Genomic DNA, 27,970 nt, shown 5'->3' with positions numbered 1-27,970 from the left:
AGGATAGAACAAATTTCCTGCTCATCTGAACACACGCAAAGGTTGCAAGACAGAACCAATCAATGCATTATTCATCAGAGGACAGAAAAAGCATGTTCGAGTTATTTCGCAATAAACTAATTAAAATAGTAGCCTACACAGTTTGTGCAATTACATTTATTTAAACTGAAACGTTAAAAGTCCATATTGATAATGTCATTCTGTAATGTTAATATAAATCAAACAGACTTCAAACAGACAGACTTTCTCTGGCAGTCCTTTATGAAAATGAACCATGGTTTTACTAAAGTAACCATAGTTCAACTATATCAATTATTTAACTACAGTAGCCTACGTGTAAACAAAATATATCCCAATAAGTTGCAATTAAAGTGTGTTGAATTTTAAGATGCTTTTCAAATGTCATTACCCATTTTACTCTCAGTACTATAATAATCTGACACATTTCTTAATTTAAAAGTTCAGCGTAGAAGTATCCAATCGGTATCGAAATCGAATACTATTGGCTCGTGCTGTATGTTCTTTGTTGACACTAACAGGAGTCACTCGCTTCAAAAAGCGCACACACTTCAGTGAACGGAAAATACGAGCTAGTGTATGGAAGTGAATGAGACCTATTGACTCAACTAAAAAGACTCATTCAAAAAGACCAAAATATCATATCTATACCATGAACTACGGTCTTTCAAAGTAATGAAGAGTGTCCATTTCCAAAAATAAACACTTTATATTTGACCAAAACCTATCAGACTCATGACATCTGATTATAATATGAAGTATAACTTACTACTAACACATGTTCTCCAGCCACTGGCTGTAAAAGTGTACACACAGCGCCACGTTGTCAGTCATTGGGGGATATTTTGGCTCGTGTGCTAAGCACATGCTGTATACTTCCAATCAGTTACACTGAATATCTCATGCGTCACGGCCAAATGACAAATTAATAATTTTCGTACTTATCTGCCGTCGCTTCCTGAACGGACTCGTCTTTCTTCACTGGCTCTGCAGGTTCAATTGCTCCTTCGGTCTTTGTACACAGAAATCTTCTCCCAGCTAAAGTCTGAACGAAAGGCTTTCCATTACAGACAGTCTTTAATTGAGATATTCTACCATCCGGGTAAGCAGCGCTGTAGAAGTACGCATTTGGTAAAGTCTTCTTATGCCTTATAATGTCAGAAAACGAACGCTTTGGGCTGGCTTGAATCAACTCCTTCAGCACAAGTGAAGCCCTAAACTGTAACATCTCAATCCTGTCGAGCTAATTCAGTTTAATGTCTTTATTTGTAATAATACTAGAAGACAACTTGTAGTTCTGGATGCTACAGCACTGTCAATTGCCACACTTTGCGGACCTAAAGATAAGAGCTTTTAGTGAAGAACAATCACGTACACGCCCACCTAACCAGCTATTGGACAACGTACAAATATATGCGCATTTTCTCTCACATCATTGGCTCAATAACACGTTTCATTTTTGATTGCACCACATCCTGCAATGACTCAATGTATGACCCGCATTGTATGTTTTTCTGACTTCGTCTATTTCTATATAAAAATTTGTTTGAATGGCTGAATGCTTATTGTTGTTGTCCTGAAAGTAATTGTGGATTTAGCTTTTTTTCCTCATTGACTAACCCTGTATTATCATTACCAAAACTCTAATGTTTATGCACAATTAAAGTATTTATTAGTATTTAGTACAGTGTTTATTCTGAATTAACTTCTCTTTATTATCTAACTTTCTCTTTTATTTAGCATATTTTATATTTTTATTTATATATATTACAAATTTTTATAGGCCTATTATATATATATATATATATAGCTATATATAATACATCTATATTTATTTCAGTATACTTCAACTATAGTTTTTCTCTAATTTACAAGTATTTTATATGAAAAGCTCATTGAGAGGCCTAGTACTTTTAAATTGTATTTTTATTAATTGCATGACATTTATAAATGGTAATGTAAGCCTAGACGTAATTTTTGCTCCTTTTTGTCTCATGCAACATCTCATGTACCTTTCTGAATGTTTGTGACCTCAATGAAAAAAATCATGCCATCAAGCTGAAAAGTCATGGATGCAACTACTGTCCTTTTAGATAAAGACATATAATACCAAGTGCAGTTCAATTAGACATAAAACGGTCATAATTCTACAAATAAATAAATACATGGTGTGTAATGATGTAATGACATCATTATAACCTATAGCTTTTTATTCTGACCCCAGGAAATGTTAACGCAAAAAGGAACCAGATGAGAAGCTAGCTAATGACAAAATTGGAATTTAGAGAAAGCTGCTTATCTCTAACGGCTGTAAAATAAAGATCTCAGGTCTGCACGAAGCTCAAGACAAAAATCTGACTGTATACTTTTATGTTCCCATATGTGAAACGCAAAAACTGGATACAAGCATGCTGATCATCAATCCAGGTGTCAGAATGGGGTTGTGCAACCACTCAGTGACAGTTCAGGGAACTATTAAGCAATCTTTACGTTGGTAAACTTTAGGAAGCAGTCACTAAAGATAAAAACAGCTTACTGTTTTGGTCTGAGATCGTATTCTTTCGTGCCACAATAGTGCAACAGTATGCCAATGTATGACATTATTGAGTCAGTCTTAAACATCTCAAAGCTTGTTAGTTTGGTTCATTGTTCAGAAATCTTTATTTCAAAATGTTTTGAGAATGGGAAATATAATTTTGGAACCAAGGCAACTGAAAAAGTAGACCTTACTGTTTTGCTTTACTACAGACCAGCAAACAACTCTGGCATTCAATCCAATGCAATATCTTATCAATCTCTTGACTATCCAGAAATTTAAATGCCATTTTAAGTATTGGAACGATCTTATTTTCTGCGTGGGAATTATTTTTAGACTGCATATCTACTACTCTTTCTGGAAACTTCTAAACTTGAATGAGGCCTAAACCAAAAGGAAATGTTTTTGTAAATGTTTTGCCTCCTACTGTCACAGAGAGGTAATAACACGATTTCACTCTTGTCTTCAGAAGAAGACTGTACAGTGTGATGCTACCATCTTGTGGATCATGTGTATACTGTAGTGAGAAATATTGCTAACATAGGCTACTGTATGTAGATTAAGCCCGGAAAAAAGTAAGCATAATAAAATAGCAACAGTTGTAAATTTCACCTATAATATAAACAGCAATAGCCGTTTTTCTCTTCAAATGATACTGTTGGTAACGTTTAGGGCCCAAAACTAAGCAAAATCTTAAATTGGCAAAAAAATAAGATGAAAATCTGATAACTACATAAATGTGTGTATACATATCAGTTGTCACTCTATATTTCCCAGTAAGATGATAATATGACATTTAAATATTTACTTTTATGATCAAAGTGCTGTAGTTTTTTATTGTTGGGGCAATTAATATAATTCAACGCAACACAATGATGATTGAGAGCTCAACGAATAGGCCATCCTCAAAGCCTGATATATCTTTTATATTCCCATATTAGTATGAATATATATAAAGTGTAAAAATTGAGAGAGAGAGAGAGAGAGAGAGAGAGAGAGAGAGAGAGAGAGAGAGAGAGAGAGAGAGAGAGAGAGAGAAATTAGTAATATACCCTAGTATCAACCGAGATTTCTAATATACAGAGGTGGGTAGTAACGAGTTACATTTACTTCGTTACATTTACTTGAGTAATTTTTCGGGGTAACGAATACTTTTCGGAGTATATTTAAAGATGGGTACTTTATACTCTTACTTGAGTACATTTTTTGGGAAAAATCTGTACTTTTACTTCGTTACTGTGGGCGACGCCCCTCTCGTTACTTTATCTTAATGCAATAAATGCTTCAGTTTATTCCAAACGCGCCGTCTACTTTTCTCTGGACAATGAGCGATGCCCATTCGCGAATGATTCATTCTTTTGAGTCAACTCTGTTCAAAGGCTTGATCAAACCAATTGGCAAACGAGTGAATTGGTTCATGAATCAGTTTGATTGAGTCGTTCAGTTCCATGCTGCACGCGCTGAGCTCTGAAGCGGTTCACTCAGAGTTGTAACGTTTAAGAATATTAGCAGCGTTGAAAACGGGGCTATGGAACTGCTATGAATTGAAAGCTAATCTGCAAAGGCTATTCTTTGCTTGCGATGGAGATCCTTATTAGATGAACGCGTGTGCTGTCTACTGTTTAACAGGTAATAACTTGGGCTACATTCGATTACAGTACACAACACCACTGTGACATTAGTTTGTTGTACGTGTGTGGCTTATAACAGGTTGAATGCAGCTTCCAAAAGACAAAGAATAGCCGATTAAGATTTTATTAATTTTAATACAATCACACCAGTGCGAGTACGTTCAGCAAGTCATATCATCAGCTGCTAAATTCAGATCTGTGATCGCTTGCTGGCGCTGAGCCAGAGACAGACGCGTTTTTACAGCGCTGCGCATTAACCAATCACACACGGTTCTGTTGAGCTTTTGAATGCAATGGCCAATCAGAGGTGTTCCGATGAGTCATCGCTGAAATGCCGGTGCTTCCTTCACTCGCTCACTTACTGAATACCTCTTTCTGCCGAATTCTCTCGTCAGAAACAACAAAGTGCAGATGTGTGTACGAATCTATAATTAAGATATTGATTTCACAGTGTTAACAGTTTCAGTGATTTTAATGGTAGTTTCTGAGAGTGAATGAAATCTAGACTGTCAGTGAAAATTATGTTTAATAATGTAAATGTTATTTGCTCTCTTTCTGAACAATGAAAGATTAGTAGCAATATTTATATCACATTAACTTTCAATGTTAAATTCACATTTAAAATAAAGTCAGTCGTATTAAAAATATGTTATGGCATGACACCTATATTTGTTACTTAAATAAACAGACAGGGTTTTATAATAAATTACATAAATTGGATTAAAGGCTGATGAAATATATACATTTATACACACACACATACATTACATACATTTTTTGTCTATATATCTATATAAAAAAAGGCTCCGTATATATGACCCAAAGTAACTAGTAACTAACTACTTGAGTAGATTTTTTATCCGATACTCTTTTACTCTTACTCAAGTAACTATTCAAGACTAGTACTTTTACTTTTACTTGAGTAAATATTTCTAGAATTACTTTTACTTTTACTTGAGTAAAGTTTTTGGGTCTACCCACCTCTGCTAATATACTTGAAACTGAATTAAAAAAAATTATTTGAAACAAATTACGTCATTTTTATTTCCCATATGCACTAGAGGGCACTAAAATGTGATGTTCTCCTTGGACTCCAGTTGTTTACTTTGAACTTTTTGGTCATTTAACGCGATTCAGGCTCCAAGGTTTTTCTCTGCAGGGAACACAGACTGTTTAGGGACCAAATTTGCAGTTTCATTAGGTTGCGGGCATTACAGAACTCTTTATATTTGCTATACGAAGGCAAAATGCTTGTTTTTTTCCCTTGAATCGTTTACAATAAAAACCACAATGACCTGAATGACGCCTAGTCAGGCGAGGGACCGCGAGCGGTCTGTGATATCCGTGTGGAGAGGCATCATTCCGGGCTGACTGTGGGCGGCAGTGGGGTGTTTATCACTACTGGGTTTAGACGCAAACAGACATTGCGTACGCACAACAAAGGGTGGAAGCACAACGGCGAGTGTTTGTGAGTCATTCTGCAGTTTCAAAATGTGTTAATATGATGTAGATGCAAATGAATAGAGGTGTAGACACGTCGACCCACACGCTGCCCTCACTGTCATCCGTCTATACGCATGTCATCAAAGGCAGATAGCTAGGCCTACTTGAGAAGATAAGGAACACCACCACTACAAAAAAAAAAAAAAAAAAAAAAAAAAAACATAACAAAATTACTAAAATGTTAACTAAAATAAAAATAAAAACGTATTAAACATATTAATACACACTAGTAGGCTATACAAATAATACTAAAATAACAATGATGTGAACTGATTCAGGACTTTTTTTTAAAATCTCAGAGGTTGAGAAGGAAATGTTAAAGGAGATTAAATGAAAGGTTTTGATGTAGGCCTAGGCTACTTAACCTTTTACTTTATTATTATAATTTTTTTTCATTACATAATCCCCATACTTTCATTTTGTCATTCCTGGCATATTTTCATGACCTAACTGTTAGTCGTAATATTGAACATCAAATCTTAACAGTAAACGAATAGTCATAATAAACGATTGGCTTGTAGTGTAATTATCTTAAACGCCTTTTTATTTTTATTTAAATAAATAGCCTAATCATAATCACGAAGGCCAGAAATTCCTTGCTATGCATATCACAACTTCTTACTAACACAAAGATCAGCACCGATATTTAAACCACTACAGCTGTAGTCAGAATCTTGTACTACCATAATTTACCAAGTAATCCTGTTCGAGCACAATGCATTGTGGGTGCTAAAGTTTTCCTGCCTTTTAAAATGTGTTTTTTCTAGTCGTATAGATTAAAAGATGTATAATAAAAACGTCTGATTTTCAGGATATTGCACGTTTACTTTTATATGTTAATCCACTTACCCAGTGTAAAATCTGGGTCCTGAAACAAAGCATGAGAAATGAAAAGTACTTCACAATCAGATGTCAAAAAAATAGAGTTTAATGTTCATGTGCGGTATAACAAATTAAATATATTAGTGTTTACAAAACAATATGTGCAGGACTACCGTATGCATATCCTAATGTACCATCTACTCAAAAGTGATGAGAACAAGTTCTACTGACAACATGGTTTCATCCTACAGTCCAAGATGCATAAGTGTATTATACAAAGCAAGTAGAAAGATTAGAGAAAGACTGATCATTTCTGTGAGTGGTTAAACACAGTAACAAGCAAGGAACAAAGGTAGGCGTCTAGATATGTCTTGCTATATAGGTCATTGGTAACGATGTAATCAGTAAGGTCCAATCAGATTTTTTCTTCATCAAACTGTTTTTTTCCAAAGCAAAATTTGTTCCAGTGCTTTTAGAGAGCTTGATATTGCCAAGGCTTTAAGTCTCAGATGTTCATACAACTTCCCAAATCTCATTTCATATTCCACCTAAAACGAACATCCAAAATAAACTACCAGTGAAGAATTGTAACATGGAATGCTTTAAACTAAGGCAAAACGAGTGTAGATAAATATTCACATAACGCTTGTCTTTATCACACGCGACGACTCATGACCTATCAACTTATCGCACACTCTCAAAAATAGGTTTAAAATGGCACTTAAATTAAGATTTTGCATACTTGAGACCTCTTGAATCTCTAAAAAGAATCATAAAAAAATAAAAGCACACAATATTTCCACATATTCCCTCGAAATACTGAAGTGTATGATCAGGACATAAAAAATCGGCCTCCTTGTTCCGATATAGAGAGGTATTTGTCATTGACGCAAATACAGATTATATAACAGCTTGACCGGTACATTACAGATATGTAACTGGAAAACCTGATTATCTTGTGCCTACTTCACCTCACATGATACTCTAAAACTACATAAAGATTGAGACTTGATGATTTCACGGGTACAAGTCCTACAAAACATGTATCACCATTGAGAAACACGAGAAATGTCGAGCAGTAGGATGCAAATTCGAGAATCAAACACTAGTGCATATCAGTTTCACATACATTTGCACGTTAGCTGAATCTAAGACTATGTCCACACTACGAAAACAGAGTAGAAATACTGTACAGTGAATGTCCTCTGAAGCTGGGACACCTAGACATGTTCACTGAGTTAAGTGACAACAGCTATCCGGTATTGCTCTACGACTAAATATTCAGAAATACAAATACATTACATGATTGTGATAAAGACTGGAATGGTGCAGTAATGATTTGTTTTCAAGTCCAGACAGTGGCGAATGTTTTGAAAATATTTACATGACTATTGGTCAGGAGAGGAGACATGCTTGTATATATTAGCATTTTAGAGAACGATGAAAGATATTACTTGTGCTTAGTATCGTAATAAATCAGGCAATACTATTCGTTCAAGATGACAAGGAGGCCAAAAGTCTGGCTCCGAGATTTCAGTGTTTAAATAGCAACGCATACTGCCGTTTTCCTCGTTACGCAATTAAATTCAGCCATAGCACCATAGTAGAGATCTTTAAATTCAGATTCGTTAGCACTGCAATCAGAAACCGACAGAGGAAAAGATGACTTCCTTAAAGACCCCATGAGATCAAAATTAGAGTTTTTAGTCCCTATGCATCATCTATAGTGTACTAGTCACAAAGTTCACTTTTAAATAAAAAAAACAACATTTCTTTCACATCTGGTTTAAACAATTCTAAATATTGATTATGGCTGCACGATAATGGGAAAAAAAATTACATTGCAATATTGTATTTTATTTTTGTGGAGAGGGCATCTGAATAGAAACTGAAAATTATTTTTAAAAGCTGAAAAATTACTTTGATTACTTACTGAACAATTCGTGAAAAACATTTGTTCGCACCAGGGTAGTCTTTACAAGAACAAACTGAAACATCTTTCTGAAACCATAAAGTGACCAGAGTTCACTTAAAAAAAATAAAATAATAATAATTAATAGGTCACATTGCCACTGTTTTTGATGCATTTAATATGACTATAAAATCATACTTTTAAATTTTTAAAATGTTGCAATAATACGAATGTACTATAAAATAAGTATTTAATAAAATTGAAATACTGTAATATTACAATACTAATATTTACATCTTAATTTCTTCATTTTTGTCGAAATTAACATTTACTTGTGAAAGTGCACAGTGCCAGGTTTCACTCTGAAACACGCAGTGCATATATTTAATAAAATCACAGCTTTGAGGATTTGACTACTGCATTCAGCCAAGTTGCAATATCAATAATATTTTCATATATCGTGCAGCCCTAATATTTCTGTCGAAATAAATGCTCTCTAGAATGACAATATTGCTATCAAATAGCAATAGCAAGCAGCAAATAACCATTTATGGTGTAAATAAAGCCTACAGGCTATTTAAAAAAGGGGCAAACCATTTGATAATAGGAAATAGTCAATACAGGAAATGAAGTTGATTGCATGGGGTCTTTAAAGAGAAACACAATCCAGGAGGCTTACTTAAAAAGGCGACAACAATAGCTGCTTATACGAACAACTTTAAAAACGCTGCGTCCCTCCGTTTCTGTGATATTTTACATGCATTCATATATATACATACAACACATACTGTATTTAAATAACATTTAACCATTTTCAAAACAGACATTTTCTATGTATGTACAAACAGCGGACTTCGTGGTCCACATCGATAGGAGAGCATAAAAACAAGTGATGATAGCTAAAGAGAATTAAACAAGTACAGTCAGTGACTACTCAGGAGAATGGAAATAAGGGCTCTAGGTGCTTTGGCAAAAACAAAAATGGACGAGAAACTACACTAAACTCTTTTTTGAGGCAACATTGGTTAAGGCTTTTCTGTAGTTGTGCTTATTTTTAGTATTCACTGACAGACGACGTGTATTGTTGTAGGTTTGAAACGAAAGCATCCGGGGCTGCTATCTGGAATCCTCTGGCTCTGACTTAATGGTCTTCTTCTCAGAGAGGTTGAGGGCACGTGCGTCTCCGCCGTTTTCTGGAGAAAAAAAAGAAAAAAGGATCAAGAGAAATTCTCTGGATTACTGAAACCTTTTATGTCATTTTTGATCATATGTTTGCAAGGTTTTTTTATGTGCAAGTTTTTTTAATTAGTTAAAACAATTTAATTAGTGTTCCTGTAGCTCAATTGGTAGAGCACTGCGTTATCAAGCGCAAAGTTGGGGGTTCGATTCCCCGGGAACACATGATAGGTAAAAATTGATAGCCTGAATGCACTGTAAGTCACTTTGGATAAAAGCGTCTGCTAAATGCATTAAATTAAATTAAATTAAATTAAATTAAATTAAATTAAATTAAATTAAATTAAATTAAATTAAATTAAATTAAATTAAATTTAAAACCGTCTGCTAATATATTGAATAAATGGAAAGTTGGCAGTTACAAATACTATATGGATCATTCCTGTTATGCTCGGTCATTAATGTCTAAATATAATGGTAAAAAATGCCTCACCATGTTAAAGATCAAATCATTTTAATTAGCATTTCAAAACTAAGTGAAGCTAGAACATATGGTTAAATTAGATAACACATATTAGATAACACAAATTTATATATGTACATTTTATTACTTTAGGAATTTAATGATCAGATGTTGTCATTTTTGCCATGTCCCTATAAGCTTCAAAAATGAAAAAACTTGACAATTTATTAAAAATACAATTCAAAATCATCATAATAATAATAAAAATAATTGATCATCATAAAAATAATGTATTATTTTAAAATAATATAATTTATTTGTTATTATTACAGACATTTCTTTAAAAAAAATAGTGTAAGCAAACTTTCAATTCCTCAATGAGTATTTTTCCTCTTTATATTCTAATTAACAGCCGAAGTGTCTTTATCAGAGCGTATATCTGAATTTCTGATAAATACCCTTTTACAGAAACTCTTCCTCATATTAGAACACAAGCATATTTATATTTGAAAAAATAACAGAGCTCAACAGGTATTGCAGAAATGACTCCTGTATGAAAAACACATTTATCTTAATCAGCTATGGAGTGCTGATGTTTTTATGGTCCTAGGCTGCAAGTGTGTAAGATAACGTGCAATAAAACCACCTGTGGCTGCTGGCGTCTTGCTCTCAGCATTAGCATGATGATGCCTCTTCAACTCATTGGCCAGCTGCTTTCCGAGAGGCGTGTCTCCGTCTGATGCGCTCGTCCTCTGGCTGGTCACCCTCAGATTCAGCGGCCTCTCTCCTGTAGAGACGCAATGAAACAAAGCCTTCAATTTAACTCATGTTCTCTTTTCACCTCGCTACTGTATTCAAGAACAGCGTTAAACAAACCGCAAGGCTGCATCATTTTGTCCATTACAGAGTCCAATCTAATGCTACGAGACAAGCATTCCGCCTACTAGAAACTCTCAGCACAATACTCACTCACACATGCAACTGAGCTTTATTTGATACGAATGCACCTTTTCTTCAACTATAGCCAGCCAACGCACACTCCGTAATAGCCTGGGGACCGTGAATGCGGCTTGAAGCACGTTGATCGTGAGGTGTATACACCTCCTTCAAACAGCACATTAACCTCCTCTGTCCCTGGCTGGCTGATCCCATTTGTGTCTATTGACAGAATCATGACTAATGTCTGTCATTTTTAACTTAACACAATGCCCTTTAATTACCAGCAGCTTTAAGCTGAACGTTGAGGGGACATGTCTCTGCCACCCACTCCTCACAATACCTCTTTTTAAACTGTAGAACGTAACGACCACTGGATTTCAAGGTTGGGCAAAAGTCTGAGTGAATTTTAATTGAAAGTCCTACAGGAAGTTGCACTGGAAGGACAGGACAAAGAATTAATTGAACTACAGTACAAATTAAAGATATGTATTTCAGGTAATACATTTTGGGAAATAGTGTCCCACCACCCTGCTCAAAGAAATCGGTCTTTTATCTAACATTTGTATCTTTAATAAAAATCGGATTATATTTAATCCTTACAGTGAAGACTATGCAGTGTTTTATTTTTACATTTGTGTAGTATTTCATACTATATGTTAAATAAACTTATTGTACCTGAAAAACATGTATTAATATTATTTTAATCATGACAGCTCTCTTAGTTTTTTGCATGGTGGTGGACATAACAATGTTAATGTATTTGGTCTTGGCAGAATAGATCTGCTAAGCGGCTGCTGCTGAATTGCTGCTGCTGTTGGTTATTGCTGTAGTTGTAGATCATTCCTGCTGCTGCAAGCAAGTGCAGGAACTACTGCCAATGCATACGCCGATAAGGTGCCGTGAGTATTTAAGACATACTGCTGCTGCACAAATGGCATATAAAATAACCCCGTAGCAGATCTAAACAAGTGGAGCTGGGGAAGGTGGAGGGTTTCAGACAAACTCTGAAAAGCGTGCTACAGAAATCTCTAGTGAATGCTAGCCAGCCATATAAATGCAAGGCAGTAGCTCATTGGCTGCATATGCACATGAACCAATCAGCTTGTACCAAGTTAAGTCGCCAGTGTGATCTAGAGTTTCATGACTAAACTATATATATATTTAATTAAAATCTCTGTTCTATTTTATTTGTCATATTGTTTGTAAATATGTTATATTGGTTATATCTATCTCTCATCCATCCACCTGTCCTTCCCAAATATCTATCTGTCTGTCAAGTTAAAATTACCATAATTATTTAAATTTCAATCAATTTTAATTCAACTTCTTTACATTCTAATCACAACTGCTTAAATTTTTACATTTATTAGTTGCATATATTGCAGTTTAATTATATAAAAAAACTAATACTTTTATTCAGCAAAGATGCATCAGATTGATCAAAAGTGAAGATATTTATGGTGTTACAAATGATTTTTATTTGTTCTTTCAAATGTTATATTCATCAAAAATTCCTAAAAAATATAGCTTTCCACAAAAATAAAGCAGTTTCAACATGTCACTTGAACACCAAATCAGCATATTTGAATGATTTCTGAAGAACCACACATTAAAACAGAAAACAGTTATTTTAAATTATAATAATATTTCACAATATTAATGTTTTTACTGTATTTTTGATCAAATAAATACAGCCTTGGTGAGCATTGATACTTTTTTCAAAAGCATTTTAAAAACCTTACGAATCCCAACTCTTGAACAACAGTGTGTCTATTTACACTTAATTCAAATTCTAGAGTGAAACTGCTGCTGAGGTTGAAATGGTATTGCAATCATATACTTGTAATCCCAACAGCACGGATTCATTTTATTAAAGCCCTACCTGCAAAAGTGCAGTCAAAGCTAAAGAAGGACATATTTAGTTCTCATCTAATTCTCACTTTCTGCCTCTGCTTCTCTCTCTTCATCTCTCCGCAGATCCCATACGCCCACTCTGGAGTTGTGAGAACACATGGGATATTAGGAAGCTGAGAGGGATCATGCACTCAGAGAGTTCATGAAGCAGTTATTCTCAGAGCTGGGGAGGGAGAGAGCACTATTGTGTTCAGCGCAGTGTGAAACAACCACAAATAATGAACAGAGTGTCACATTAAAGCAGATGAGAAATTAAGGCTAAATATGTGGTTCTTCCAAGGAGGTCTAAAGGAATAGCTAAAGGAAGCTATGCGCTAGCAATTTATCTCAATGGTAGCTGCTTGGCTGGTGCATAGAATAAGGAAATATGCAACCTCTGTAGTTTACAAAAACACACTTGTAGCTCATTTATTGGCTGATATTTGGTCATTTTCAGCATCAGGTGTTTACCAATTAACAGAAGTGATCTGCCACATATTACAGCTTTTACTATGGATAATGCATCATTTTAATGGATTTTTTTTTTAAACTATAAAATATTAATGTTTATAATATTAATATATTGCCATTAAATACCCCATGGTGGTCAGGCACTACTTTGCAATGCATAAGCCCTTGTAAACATATAAACGTTTGAGCTTGTGCTGTGATGCATATAATCAGTGCTCAGATTCAGTATGTGCGCAGTAATTATCGTCATGTACCAACATGAGGGTCAAAATGAACTCCAGACGGGTGGCATTCTAAGGCACAAGATTAGAACGCAGAGCTGTGTTCATATTTCCACCCAATGTCCCCCTCCCCTCTCTCACACCCACCACCCCGCCTCCGCCTGCAGCTGCCAGATGAGCCCCAGAAATGAGAGTGCCAACAAGAAACGAGAAAAAAAGAGAGAGTCTGGAACAGGTGATGCAAGCTACTGAATTATCTGAGAAACAACAACTGAAACACTTCACTGGTTTTCTGTTCTGTCTAATGTGTACAAAAACAATCTGGATGGTCAATCAAGAGTAAAAGACAGTTTGTCTGCTTTTCTGAAAGTAATAATAATAATAATAATAATAATTATATGTTTTTTTGTTCTCTTTCTTTGTTGTTATCTGTGAAAATTAATGTGCAATGTAATTCTCAAGTGGTTTTGGTTTAGGATTCAGACACTTAAAGGCTTTCAATTTTTTTTATGTAAAGGATTTCTTAAATTATTCGACTATAAAATTATGTAATATAAAAACAATATATATTTATTACATTAATATAAAAAATTGATACAAATATTTTTGCAAAGATAAGAAAATTAAGTAATTCTTTCCTAAATTAATAATATATATGTTATAAATAAATATATTATATATATATATATATAATGTATTTTTTAATAATGTTAGATAATATTTTAATAAATATGATATGTTTGATAATATTACAATAATATTACAAGTTAAAATATGAAATTAACACTTTATATTCTTTATAAATATATGCATATTTATATAATATATAAATCTATGATTTTATCTTACTGTTAAAATCTAGTGCCCTAGTGCAAAACAATAAAAAAACAGCTACTGATGCCAAAATATCTGAAATGAAATGAATATTAAAAGTAAAAAAAAGGTTAAACATATTACCTTAATCCTAAATCCACTCACTCTGACAACCCCAAAAATATTTTAATGTTTTTAATGTTTTAGTTGGACTTCAGCTTAAAAAAACCTGAATTCATAGACAAGATAAAAAAAAAAAAAATTCTTTGGATTAAAGGCATCCAACACTTAACAAATAACCCATCATCTCAAACTTTATAATGCACAAACTCACCCTGCTGGTCGGTGTTTTTGTCAGCGGAGAGCCCGTTGCTGTTCTGTCTGTCCGTGCTGCGTTTGTAGGGCCCTGGTGGAACCCTCCACTCTAGAGCCTGCAGTCTGTCCTGAGCCGCGGCGTCATGCAGTATCTCCATCTGCTTGGCCAACAGACGCTCCAGCTGAACCTATAATATGCACAGACAGCAGGGAGTCAGTCAGGCGGATGTGTATAGCATCCTATGTACAGTGTGATAGAAATGATTTCCAATATTCATCATTCATAGCATTCCTCAAGTGTAGGGATACAAAACAAAACCAACCATAAACAAACTCCTACAGTTTAAATATCTGCTCCTCAATCACATTTGAATTTGAAGGTTTACAATTACTATAAATATTTTCCTAGTATAAAAAATGAATGCTTTTGCTGTACATTTTTCTGATTATATTTAAAACCACACTACTTGTGGAGCTTGATTGATTCCAATAGCACCCCTCCTACATGTGCAATGCCATCCTACCTAAAAAGAGGCAAACAAAAACTAACACAGAAAGATGCTATTCACAGTTACAAAATGACACGTTTCCACTTCAAAACACAAAAGCGGCATAATTAACTGATGTTTCTGAGACAATGCATTCTGTCAATCCATCTGTTGAAAAAAACATAGCCCAGAATAGGTTTTAAATGCTCAGAGGATGATTAGGAGACATAATGGAGAGAAGTATCAACTTTGCTTTAGATACGAAGGATATAAAAAGACGCTCAGGAAGTCAGGAAAGAACAAGAAAATGATCACTTCAAGCTATGTGAACATCACTGCATGCCAAAGCGGCTAAACAATCAATTCATAATGCAATAAAAATATTCAGTGCATTATCAGTTAGCAGATATTAGCATAAACTGTTCTTTTATAAATTTTTCTCACTAGGGTCAAATACTGTCATGAAGGGGCAAAAGTTTGAAGAGCCAAACATTTTGGCATGATTTTATCTTTAAATAATATTGTATATTTTAAGTTGATATTTAATAATATTTTTGTCGATTTCATGGCACTGGTTCTCAACCAGGGGCCGGGGCCCAGTAGAGGGCCTAAATAAAAATGTAGTTATATTAACACAATCATAATAAAAATACAAATAAAACATTCACTATTAAATTGTTATACTGTATATATTTTATTATTAAAGTTTTTATAAATATATTATTTCAGTTCATTTCTATACTTTATTGAAATAAATAGTTTGTCATATATAATTTTATCTTATAGTTCTGGGTTTCTTTATTTTATTGTAACAGAATTACCAGAGGTTACATATCTGCTTGGATAGAAGGGCCTAGAATACTACCCTGGACAAAGCGGGGACCTGGCCTCACAGCATCAACGTTGATATTTAGACGAGATCTTCTTTGTCATTTTCCTATGCAACAACAACCAGCAAAAAGCACTGAGATATGTTTTTCATCCATTTCCTCACTTCATCAGGACTTCTCTTACACTTCTTAAAAATATCCAACCACTGAATGTTCATATACCAAACCAGCTGACCAAAAGTAGGTCATGGTCATGGACAGGTGAAGCTCTCGCAGCTTTTAACCCGAAAACCTGCATTATAGGATACCGGAGCGAGACGTGTGGTGGTAGACAGACATGAAGACGGAGTCAGTGAGGCGCCTGAGAGCATTCCTCACCCACACACAAATAAACACACTGTCATAATGCAGTCAGTCACCTGGATGTTCCGCCCAACCGTCTCTTCTCCTTTAGATCTGGCGTGGGCTAGCTGCTCCTTAAGGGTCTCCTGGCGCATGTGAATAGCCTGCAGCGCCTCCTGGAGGTCGAAACATCCCTCCTGCAGATCGACATAAATTTTCATTGATATTTCCTTTCAGTGGCATTGTCAAAATGAAGCACACCATTTCTGCAGTTTTAAACTGGTTTTTCTGTATCCGCGTCTTGTTTCGGCAGGACAAACAAACAGTCCTGCCCAAATATATGCCACTGAATGTTATTTTATTCTGCTCAAATAAACAGAATAATCTTATTGTAGACTTTTTTTTGAAGAATCAACCTACTGACTGTTAAGCATGTTAAGTATTTTAGTGCCAAAAAATAAAAATCAAGCAATCACCAAAATCTCCACAAACACTAAGTGTGTAAGCCGCAATTATCCAAACAGGTGACAATTTGCAAAAAAAAAGTCCCGCAGAGTATGAATGTGAATAAGACAGCCAGGCAATGAAAGTCTTCAGGAATTCAAGATGATCATGTGACCGAAAAGTTTGCTAATAAAGCTCTCTCACACTTGCTTTTTCTCAGCGGTCTGTATTCAGCTTTATTGTGTACATGCCTTTTTTTTTTTTTTTTTGTCAAATTAACACCAAAAAATGACACATCACATCACAAGACAACATATACTATTATAAATAAAGCTGCTTCATGATGCCATAGAACCACCTTTTTGTCTAAATGGTTCCATAAAGAACCTTTAACATCCAAATAACCTTTCTGTTTCACTAAAGGTTATTTTTAATGGCGAAAGAATGATTATAAAAAGTTAAGAAAGAGATGGTTCTTTAAAGAACCATTGGCTGAATGCTTCTTTGTGGAACCAAAACCGGTTCTTCTAAAGCATCGCTTGAAGAACCTTTCGAAGCACCTTTATTTTTAAGAGTGTATGTCATAGATGAATCTGTGACCACAAGTCCACAATCTATGACACCAATGGACAGAAACCTGAAAACCTAAGTGATAGCAATATGAATCAAATATTTACCAGAGGACCATGAGGTAAGTGTGACATTTAAAGATTACTGGAACAATTCCGGGACCAGTAGTTAATCTCAACCACTTCCCAGAGCGAAGCCACTAATTTTGAACGAACTAAAGCTTCATTCCTCTTGAGCGAAAAGGTCAGACACTTAATAAAATGTCATCTCACTTAAGAATCCCCTCAGGATGAGTTTAAACCTGACAGGCGGATGAACAAACAGAACATTTTGTCAGACGAACCACTGCGTCTAATTTACCACACGAAGGATGAGCTTGAAAAATGTCAAATGTTTACATGGGTTGCCATGGGTGCAAACTACCAAAGACATTCCAGTCTTTTCACTACTAGTTGGGTGTTTGAGGTCTGACGCAAATTTGCCAACACTCACGCAGCAACAATGAAGTCCTCGAGCCACTCCTGTGAGTTACGGCTTTTCTCTCTCTTGACACGGAGGCTGGTCTTCTAGAGCGCACAGACAAAGGTGCGTGCATATGCCTGCATGTATACGCATGTGTCTTCAGACTCGGCCCCTTTTCACTTTGTGGTATATACGCAAATGCATGGGTGTGGGTGATTCCAAGTGCACCCACGTAATGATGTCACTTCTACCTCAAGAATACGGGTGGGCGCGCAACTGATCTCATTTGGACCTTGTCTGGGTGCACGTGGGCGGGTGGCTTATTCTCACTGGTGTGGATGGGAGTGTAATGTGGGCAGAGTCGAGGCCAGACAGGGACAGCGAAAGGGGGAGGGGAAGTTTACGCTTTTTCTGAGTTCAGACACACATGCTATTAACTGTCACACACTCTGAAATGTTAAACATGGAAAATCCATTCTAGAGTGAGTTGCGTAGAAATTAACTGGATCAAAAATGCAGAAACGATGTAATAAGCATGAAAACGATTGACAGTAAGACGCTAACTTATCTAGAATTTTCAGTATCATAGAGAACATTGATTGAATAACTTGACCAATTGGTAAATTGCTAAAAGCATGTGACAAAACAGATCTTCTGACTTTTAAAAACAGGGAAAGTAGATACAATTTAGTTTGTTTAAAAAAAACAATGTCATTAGCTTGGAAAAGTTGTATAATAATGTTGTTTAATAATGTTACATTCTCTCTCTTAAAAGTAGAAGTTCAGTTCTTACATTTGCGGGTGGGTTTTCAACTAAAGAAAATAAAATGATTTCTGCCTTACTAAATTTCAGTAATAAATTTGATAAATTATAATATGGTTAATAGGAATGTGCCGTTTAGAATTATGGCAACTTTAATCAGCATGACATGAGGCATCACATTTACACTTCAACAGAATTCATTTACATGGAACAAAACTCCAAATTGCAGCTAGAACCTGCTTAAACGATCTGGATTTGCTGAATAGAGATTGCTGTTTGGGTGCCTGTCCCTGCTTGTTGAACTTGCAGATGTCTTTTTTTCAGACAATGGGAGAGTAATTCACTCCATTGTTGTATGTTGCTTCACATAAAATAGTTTATTGCAAAAGACTGTGTTGATAAATATGCTTATAATACACTCTCAACATGATTTCATTGCTCATTCCATTCACTAAATATGGCTGCCAAAATAAATATGCACCACTTACGTGCCGCAGATGCAGTTTCTGTTAAAGAAAGTTAGCATCCTTTGTAAAGTTTCGAAAATATTTTCTCAAATATTGCACGTCATTGCTTGTTAAATTACAGCTTTGAATGTTTTCTATATTTTCTTGTTTTATTTGCTGCAAACATATAAGTTTAGTGCTGTAACGCAAATTGAGATCTTAATTGTTTTTTTTTTTTTGTGACAGATAAATACTGCTCTGATTACAAAAAAATATATTTTTTTAGTAGATTGTAGCATCATTGACTGGAGTAACTACACTACCATTTAAAGTGAGTAAGATTTAGAGAGTAAAGACACTTATTATGTTACAAAAGACTTCTATTCCTGCTGTTGTTGTTGTTTTTTTATGCATCAAAGAATCCAGAAAAAATGCATCAGTTTCAATAAAAATATTAAGAATCAGAACTGTTTCTGAAGCATCATAGACATGGCTGCTGAAAATTCAGCTTTGCCATCACAGGAATAAACACTTCTTTTAAATTGTAATAATATTTCACAATATTACTGTTTTTACTATATAAATTGATCAAATAAATGCTACCTTTTTGAAAATACACTTTCAATTTTTTTTTATCTTACTGACCCCGAAACCACACTCTCTGGTGCTGCTGTTCATTCACATGACTAGTGTGGGAACATGACGTAAAAGTGAGGTAAATCATGATTATTTAATGAGTAACAATGCAAATTAGGGGGAAAAGGAAGACACTTGGTAATTTGCCACTGTCTGATAGTGATGAAGGACTCATTTCTCTTTAGATGTAGAGTGGGTAGAAACCACTGATTTTCCGAAAAGGGTCACATGTCTGTGCCCATATGTGGAGTGAAACCAGGGCAGAAGGTGAAGCAGGCAAACACCTGCTCTTCTTCAGACACCAGCCCAGCCCAGAAGCATTGATGTGGGTTGTTAGAAGTTTCCAATAGATCTAATGACTGGACAGTGATCAAATGTGTCACTAGAGAGCCATGAATGGCCAGCTTCCATAGAGCACAAAGGCCTCTTCAGCAAACCACATCAATAAGATCACTATGTGTGCAGCTAAGTATAGGGCAAACTGGTCATGGATATGTAGGTTAAGGAAAAATAATGACCGTGGGCCAGCTAAATATGGATTTAAGGTGTGATCGAAGGAGTGGGCTTGAGAACATTAGTCCTTTGTAACTTCTCAAGGCTGAACTTCGACCTTTCCCCTACACCATGACATGCAATCCTGATGGAGCTACCCCGCATGCTCCTGCAAAGTCCTCCCACACAGACCAGTATGCTGACAGGCAGCTATGCAAACAAAAAGCCACTGGACCCACCCAGTGTCAATCCTGCCTCCTACAATAGTTTCCTTGCATATTAGTATTAGTGCCGCGGCGCTCAATAATAACAAAATGACGCGAGAAATTGTGTTGGAAGCTTCAGACAGATTATTTGGAGTTCGTGAAGCAATTTTACTCACCTCAGTTTTAATTCTCTTGGGTGACGGCTCATCTCTGTCACCGCAGCGAGATCTGTAGGAAAGAAAATAAAATGAGTAAAACCACAAGCAATGAAACATTCTTTAACAAAAAATGTCTTCTGACCAAATATTTATATATAATTAAAATAAAACAACATTTTAATTCAACATGCATTATCATCAAAGTTTTTTCACTTTTTCCAGCAAAGATGCGATAAAATAACAAAAATGACTAAGGTTTATATTTTTAAATGTTCTTCTCAAACTTCCTATTTATCAAATAATCCTGAAAAAAAATTCTGAAAATTCAGCTTTGACACCACAGAAAGAAATTACATTTTAAAATGCATTAAAACAGAAAACAGTTCTTTTTTAATTGGAATAATATGTCACAGTACTATTGTTTTACTATATTTTTATTAAAAGAAATGCAGCTTTCAAAAATTTCAAAAAATTTCAGACTTATTTCAAAAACATTCAAATAAAAAAAACTTTTGTATTGTAGTGTAGTTAAATAGATTTTGTATGTCTATCTGTACGAAAACACTGTCTGCCATCATGGAGATGTTATTAAAATGAATTTGAAGATTTCTGTTTATTTTTCATTCTTACAAAGAATACCTTAAAGCAAGGATTTTGAAAACCACCAGGAACACTTTACACATCAACCAGCATTATTATATTATACAATCCACAGATCATTAGTTATTCTTATAAAATTAGTTGGAAAGTTGGAAATAGGTTTGTTATGTTCCATAATCTAATTTTGTTACGTTTTATTATCTTCTGCACAGACCCCCTTCAGTACTTTCATGGACCCCTGCTTGAAAACCCAGGCTTTGACGTACTAATATTTGCTTTAGCAATACTAGCTTTTCAACTTCGACCTAATTTAGGAGTGCCCTTGGCAAATTTCATTATGACGTAAGAGGCATTGTAAGAAAACCTGGCCTAGATAACTTTCACAATACCCAGTCCATGACTGTGATGCAATCTTTCAAGTTTTGAATGAGTGACTGCAATTATGTAACGCCAAAAGGAATTTTCCATCCACTGACACGCAAGCCTGGCAATCCAGGAAACACCTGCACGGTCTCTTTGGATGGCAGGTTTTGAGTGTCTGATAAGGCCTATGTGCCTTTTAGATGCAAAGGAGTGGGAGTGTTCTCATCTCTCAGTAGACCTCAGTGCAGCACTTCACACCTCAACACAAATGCCACGCACAAAGCCGACTTTGATATCTCGGCTCGGCTCGAAGCAGACTAGGAGAGAGCAGATCTTGAGCTGCTCACAATGCATTAGAATGAGCTATCTCTTTCTTGGCTTAAAGGCTAAACATCAGGAATGATTACTCTAGTCACTTACGGGGGTGTAAAAAGTGATGCTTGCAGAGAATTTAAAATCCACTAAATCAAACAAACGACTCCTCTACATTGTGCGTTTTTCATACTAAATAGGCAGAATCTCCAGGATATTTTTTGTTTATCAGGATTTTATGAACTGATTTATGAGGGAAATCTTCTGATTTAAACAATGGTCAAATGTTTTAAACGGAGATTATAACTTTCATGCATCAGTGGGCCTTTACAGTGTTACAGAGACACAGTGTTAATGCTTTTTAGAGAAATTTGCCTGTGCATAATGTGCTGGGATAGGGGAAATTATTTTAAAACTGAGAAAAATTGCATGCTTCAGTTTTAACCAAAAGTTTAAAAATAGTCAACCATGGCATGTCATGTTTGGGAAATGACCTCAGATTACTTACTTGCTGGTTCTGTAGGTGTATTTGTAGGTGACCTCTCGGGAGACCTGACGGGCCAGTCCGAAAAGCTCATCTCTGCGAGTCAGCAATGCCACCTCCTTCATACAAAGCTGTGCTGCAGCCTCATTCACCGTCAGCTATGTAAAAACGAAGGAGATTTTTATCACCGATCTGATAATAATAGATATACTTGTGTGCAAAGAATTCAACCAGTCTCACAAGTTTGCAACACCTCTGCTTAAACAGACCGGCATGATATTTCAGGTGCAGCCAATTAGCCAATAAAGCACACCCATCCCAAATACACAACGTCATTTCTTACTGAATGTGCAGCTATGCTTGAAAGTGCATGATTTATTTAAACCCCAAAAGCACCCAAAATGCAAGAGCCCATAAAACACACCTCATGCAGAGTCAGATGCTTCCCATCCTTCCTTTTTGAGTCGAATCTGCCATATATAGCACTATACTTGCGGATTTCCTCTTCCCTGTGTGGATCCTCATCACTCATATCAAAAATGTGGCTGATCATTTTGGCAAGTTTCTTATTTCCCTTCAACTGTTCTTTAACCTCTCCAGGGTCACTCTTGGGCAAAGTCTGAGTGATTCTTTCCACGCACTCTGCCACGGACTGAACAGCAGCTGCGTCCAGTGCCTCCAGGCCGTCCCGAGGGGAAGACGGAGAGCCCAGTTCTGCCGGGGACAGGCTGTGCTCGCTCTCCGTGCCATGACTGGCCCAAAAACGTGGCTCGCTGCCACTCTGGAGGGGCGAAACAGTGGCTGAAGAGTTCCCGTTGCCTGTTTCTCCTTTTCCGGGATCCACGCAAGCAGCTGCCAAACACTTGGGCACTTTGACTTGGGTGTCTCCACGCGCGCCATTCCCAGGCAACAGTGTGGGTGACCCTTCTGGCAGCTTGTAGACAGGAATGCTGCAGACAGGAAGAGACGTGAGGGGCTGATTGAACAGGGCAGGGTTTGTGACCCAATCGCGCAGAGCTTTCTGTAGGCGTCTGACATGCAGTGGCTTGCTGGCCATGCCTACGAGCGCCATGATCTCGAGAAACTCGTCCTCGCCAGCCTCACAGAGCTGCTGAACATCATCGCCACCCTGCTGGATGAAGGCGTCATAGTAGCACAGCAGGTTGGCCCTCTGAAGGATGCGGTAGAGCTGCAACTCCCCAAGGGTTCTGGGTAAAGTCGCTGCCATACCTGAACAAAAGAAGGAACAAAGTAAGCAATTATAGAAAACAAAGCAAAAGTGCTTGAAGGAGAGGACACTGGTTGCCACAGCAGCAAATGTGTGGCTGGATCCAAGTGTGGCGACTATAAGAGAGCGCCTGTCAGGCTCCTGGGCTGCTGGGAGAGTCGCATACCACACTCCACCTCTGCAACACGCGTAGGTGGACTCTCTCAGCACAGGCCTCATTTGTTTCTGCCGGAATCTGGCTTCTACAGCTGCCACTGTCAGGATCGGGATCCGCAGCAGCACTGATAAAAGCGAGATTGACTGAAGGGGAGGGAGGTGGGGTAATGGAGCCGTGTGGGAGTGGGACGGTAGGTGTGCATGCTAAGAAGATAGCGCTCTGCTTTTTACTTTAATTCACCCACTTCTTCCTTAAAAGGATCCAGGGATTATGAATGTACGACGAACCCGAGCGCGCACATAATGCTTTCTGCAAACTTTGTCAGAGACTGTAATGCATACTAATGTGGAAACTGAGCTCATTTGCTTTTTTTTGCCAGTTTTAGATGCGTTTTAGAAATGATATGCAAATGAGAGTCAGAAATCTGAAAGATTTGGGGGGAGAATTTATTATTTTGAATCTACATTTGCAATTCGCCACTCATTTGTGGATTAGATGCACATATAGTGATGGTTTGCAAATACAGATACAATGCACACAAATAATCATACAAGACTTTGTAAACATAATTGTGTACTTATGAATGATGTTAGCATGTATGATAGATATATAATGTGAATTAGATTACGAATTTGTCATATTTTGTGAATTTGGTTATTCATTTGTCACTGTAAAATTGAAAAGATCAAGGCACATTTTAGAGGTTCCTCAAAGCACCACCTGGGCAGGAACCTGTGGAACTTCCAAAAGGATCCAATAAATTCCTTCAAGAACTCTGAAGACATGTTAATGACTCATTTTCCCATCACACTGAGTTACTTAAGTTATATATTGAACTTCCTTAAGTACACAACAGGATAATTGAGGCACGTTCAACATGATGCCTAGAGGTTCTCCAGAGGGTTCCTCCAGTGTGGCAATCTAAAGATCCCCAAAACAAGCCTTTACGTTTTTACAGCAGTGAATCATATTTTGTGAATAAGAATTAGGTTACTCATTTGTGAATCGCATTTTGTGAATATATTATTTCAAAGACTATTCTAACCCCTAGAGATACGTCAAGAAATATCTACTGTTTTACCGTCATCAGAAAACAGTATTATACATTCAAAGTACACCAACTACTACTCATACCCGAGGATTTAAATCAAATCTTGTTACCCTTAAATTCACAACAAACTTGCACTGACATACAAATTTGCATTTGCAGTTTTCTCTGTCTGCTATAAAGTAATGTGGGCAGTATAAAGACATCAAATCTTCAGACAGACACGGTTTTCAGAGAACAACATTCCTATAACAGCAAAAATACATGTCCAAAATTTGCATAACTTTGACGGCATTTCCATAATACTCTCATATACTAGGGTGAAAATAAAATAAAAAACAAAATAAAATAATTGTATAAATTAAGAAAATAAAATATATTTAAATACTTAATATAGAAATATAATATAATATATTTTATATAAAAATATAAAATAATAAAACATAACCACTTTTAAAAGTCATGAACAATGCCAAGGTGAATGCCAAACCACAATTATTATTCTTTTAGTGGCGGTAAAAGATGACAGATGCTTCTAAATCATCATGACTGTTAGTGTGCTAGAGGTGAGTAAGAACAGTAACACAGCGAGGCTGATAGTGAGTACTGATGAGTGAGTGTATGAAGATTCATGAGGACACCCCACTGTACAGCAGAGTGATCCGCCACTCTAATGGATGACTGAGGCCTAGACCCAAGTGAAGGGTGCCTTGTTGAAACCAATTCAGTATCAGCATGGATGGCACTTAGGCAGCAATTTATCCAAAGCTCTCTCTCGCCGCAGCATGCTGGCTTCCTAATGCTGGAGATCTAAGGCCAGGGCTTCATGCAACACGCTGAGAGCACTCACAGCACGTACTCGTGTTGCCCAACAGCGGCCTCCTATCAGTCTAAATGAATAATGGATTCATATCGAGACCTGTCCTAAATAGTACAATGAAGCTTTCGACAAGGAGCGTCTCTTGAAAGGCAACCTATTGGACCTTTGCATCAGACTAGATGTTTGTGAAACAGCTGCTCTCCATGTAAAAGCTAAGGGCTGTTTAGTTAGAGTAGAAGCAGTGGGGTAGGCTATCTCTTGAAGAAATAGTTCGCGCAAAAATTAAATAAAAATGTATTTAAATAAAAACTGGTATGTGATTAATTACAAATATTACAAGATGTAAAAATAACTTGCCACAACGTGTCTCACAGGAATAAATGTCTTCAACATCACCTTTTAATTGCTTCATAGGACTACCGACTCATGTTCAACCTTGATACTCTTTACTTTCCAAAGCACTTCAAAAGATGGGTACAAACATTCACTCATTTAGGTGGCAGTGTCTTTAACCCAAATACTGTACGATTCAACACAGGGTCTTTCGAAAACAACAGGGGAAAATATTGCTGAGGAAAGTAGAGAAGGAAAATAGGCACTTTGCATTTAATGTTAATAACATTATATTCATGTATATTGGGGGGCAGGGTTTGTACAAAGTGGTGGTAAACAATGAGTCAAGCTCACAGGACAGACATTTAAAAACCAAAAAAAATTCCCATTATCTCATTCCAATTTATTATTCAAATGATAAACCAAATGTGAGGCATCACCAACTATTACTAATGTTTATGGGAACAATAATAAACCATCTCACCCCATTCATCAAATTTTCACCAGATAATTTTTAGACTGCTGGCAAATTACTACTATTATGTTTTTTTATTTTTTATTTTTTGATAGACCAAATCAGTTGTCACTACAACCACAAATAATTTTGGAGGTACTTGTTAAAAAATGATAAGAAATTGTATTAGCAGCAAGTCTATCTATTGGGAATGCTATATTCATTATTTGTTTTGCAACAATAATATAATCATCATAATCATAATAATTACAATTGTCTATATAAGTCTATTTTAACATTTTGACTGTTAATATCTCCATGCAACAACATTAATTACTATCACAATTATCATACATATGTTTATATTTATAAAAAATAAGGTTATCAATAGTTATAAATACATTTTTTTTTTTATATTTCTAATCATATTTCATATTATTTGGGAATAATACATCAGCCTACGAAATTCACACATAGAAAAGCCATCGCACACTGGAAAGCATTGGGGAAACTATGACTGGAAGTAAAGAAACGCTAAGGATGCTGTTGTACACACACAGCTGCTGACGACCAGCGTTCACACACGGTACCGTGAGCTGTCCGGTCTGCACGGCGCGCACATGGATCACAAAAACACGCAGGAAAGTTGCACACAATTCATGAATTCAGCGCTCAACTGCATTTGCAAGCGACGCTTAACAAAAGTACTACTGACAAAACGTACCTTTTTGTTTTCCTCCTTTGTCTTTTCCACCAAAACTCTTCCAAAAGCGGCGCCTGTTTGTATGATTATTAAAGTTCTGAATTATGATGGTCCTTTCAGTTACGCGACGCTTCACCTGACGTCCAGTTGCGCGCGTTCTGCGAGTAAGCGACGCGTCCCTCGGCTCTCTGTTATTGAATGAACTCGCACACGCTCTGTAGTTTGAACTACGGAGGGACTCTCTAACTAGTTGGTTTCCGCTCTCTCCCCTACTGCCAGAATTGGGATATTCCGCGCTTGCTACATTGCTCTCTCACTCCCACGCGCCTGCGTGACGCAGATCCTGGCGTGGGCGTTAGCGGCGCGTGGGTGGGAGGCTGCTGCATGGAATACCAAACCTCATATCAGCCGCGTGCACCGCCTCATATATATACGCATGGACATTTATCATCTTTGTTGACCTTACTGAAAATACGCCAGTATGCAGCATAACGGTTCGGTGGCCGCCTGTACGCCCACACCGGTGCTATTCTTGCCCCCTCCTCCTCCTCCACTGCAAATTCACCTGCTGCCTACAGCCTGTCACATACTGAGTCCTTGTGCATTCCAGTGGCCCAGTGTTCCTGTTTCAATTCTTATGAATTCTACCTGTTCCATTTATAGTTCTGCGCTGATGGATGATAGCAAGATCTGCAGGCAATCTCATAAACAACATAGCCTAATTACTTTTTACTTTTAAAAACACACTTTCTGGAGATGAGTTAATTTCCTAGTGCAAGTTTCTGCAAAGCTGGGTCTTTAGATTGTGATTAAAGAGAAAACAAAAGAAAAACTTCCACAATATACAAAACAAGGATGCATTTCCTTTAGGAAATACTGCAAAGGAAGCATGCTTTGGTTTGTGCATCTGCATGTGTC

At 36.4% G+C, this 27,970-nt stretch overlaps 2 protein-coding genes and 1 long non-coding RNA gene across 7 annotated transcripts in view; 1 reads left to right on the top strand and 2 right to left on the bottom strand.

The window, feature by feature from the left end:
- glsb (glutaminase b) overlaps positions 1-1,355 on the bottom strand; it is a 39,282-nt gene extending 37,927 nt beyond the window's left edge. For all 4 annotated transcript variants that reach the window (XM_052606837.1, XM_052606838.1, XM_052606839.1 and 1 more), the window contains exon 1: positions 960-1,355. In XM_052606837.1, coding sequence (XP_052462797.1) covers positions 960-1,246 — 287 coding nt within the window. In that variant the 5' untranslated portion in view covers positions 1,247-1,355. The remainder of the gene's footprint in view (positions 1-959) is intronic.
- Positions 972-13,170, top strand: LOC128020159 (uncharacterized). Its single transcript, XR_008185297.1, has 2 exons — positions 972-1,120; positions 12,978-13,170. It is a non-coding gene; the product is annotated as an uncharacterized LOC128020159 (long non-coding RNA).
- Positions 6,599-27,495, bottom strand: nab1b (NGFI-A binding protein 1b (EGR1 binding protein 1)). 2 transcript variants are annotated; one of them, XM_052606843.1, is made up of 8 exons: positions 27,074-27,490; positions 22,734-23,539; positions 22,334-22,467; positions 20,569-20,620; positions 16,451-16,570; positions 14,733-14,901; positions 10,708-10,848; positions 6,599-9,615 (listed from the first exon to the last, which is right to left on the bottom strand). In XM_052606843.1, the coding sequence occupies exons 2-8, from the start codon at positions 23,535-23,537 to the stop codon at positions 9,539-9,541; spliced, it is 1,497 nt and encodes a 498-aa protein (XP_052462803.1). In that variant the 5' UTR covers positions 23,538-23,539; positions 27,074-27,490; the 3' UTR covers positions 6,599-9,538. The 2 variants fall into 2 exon arrangements, with proteins under 2 accessions (XP_052462803.1, XP_052462804.1); XM_052606844.1 differs by lacking the exon at positions 16,451-16,570 and having other exon boundaries at positions 27,074-27,495.
- Between the last annotated feature and the right edge of the window lie 475 nt (positions 27,496-27,970).

Source organism: Carassius gibelio, chromosome A9 (genome assembly GCF_023724105.1).
Source record: "Carassius gibelio isolate Cgi1373 ecotype wild population from Czech Republic chromosome A9, carGib1.2-hapl.c, whole genome shotgun sequence".
In the NCBI taxonomy this organism is placed as follows: Eukaryota; Metazoa; Chordata; class Actinopteri; order Cypriniformes; family Cyprinidae; genus Carassius; species Carassius gibelio.
The sequence above is the reverse complement of the archived record's forward strand: the minus strand, read 5'-3'. Positions and strand labels throughout refer to the sequence as shown.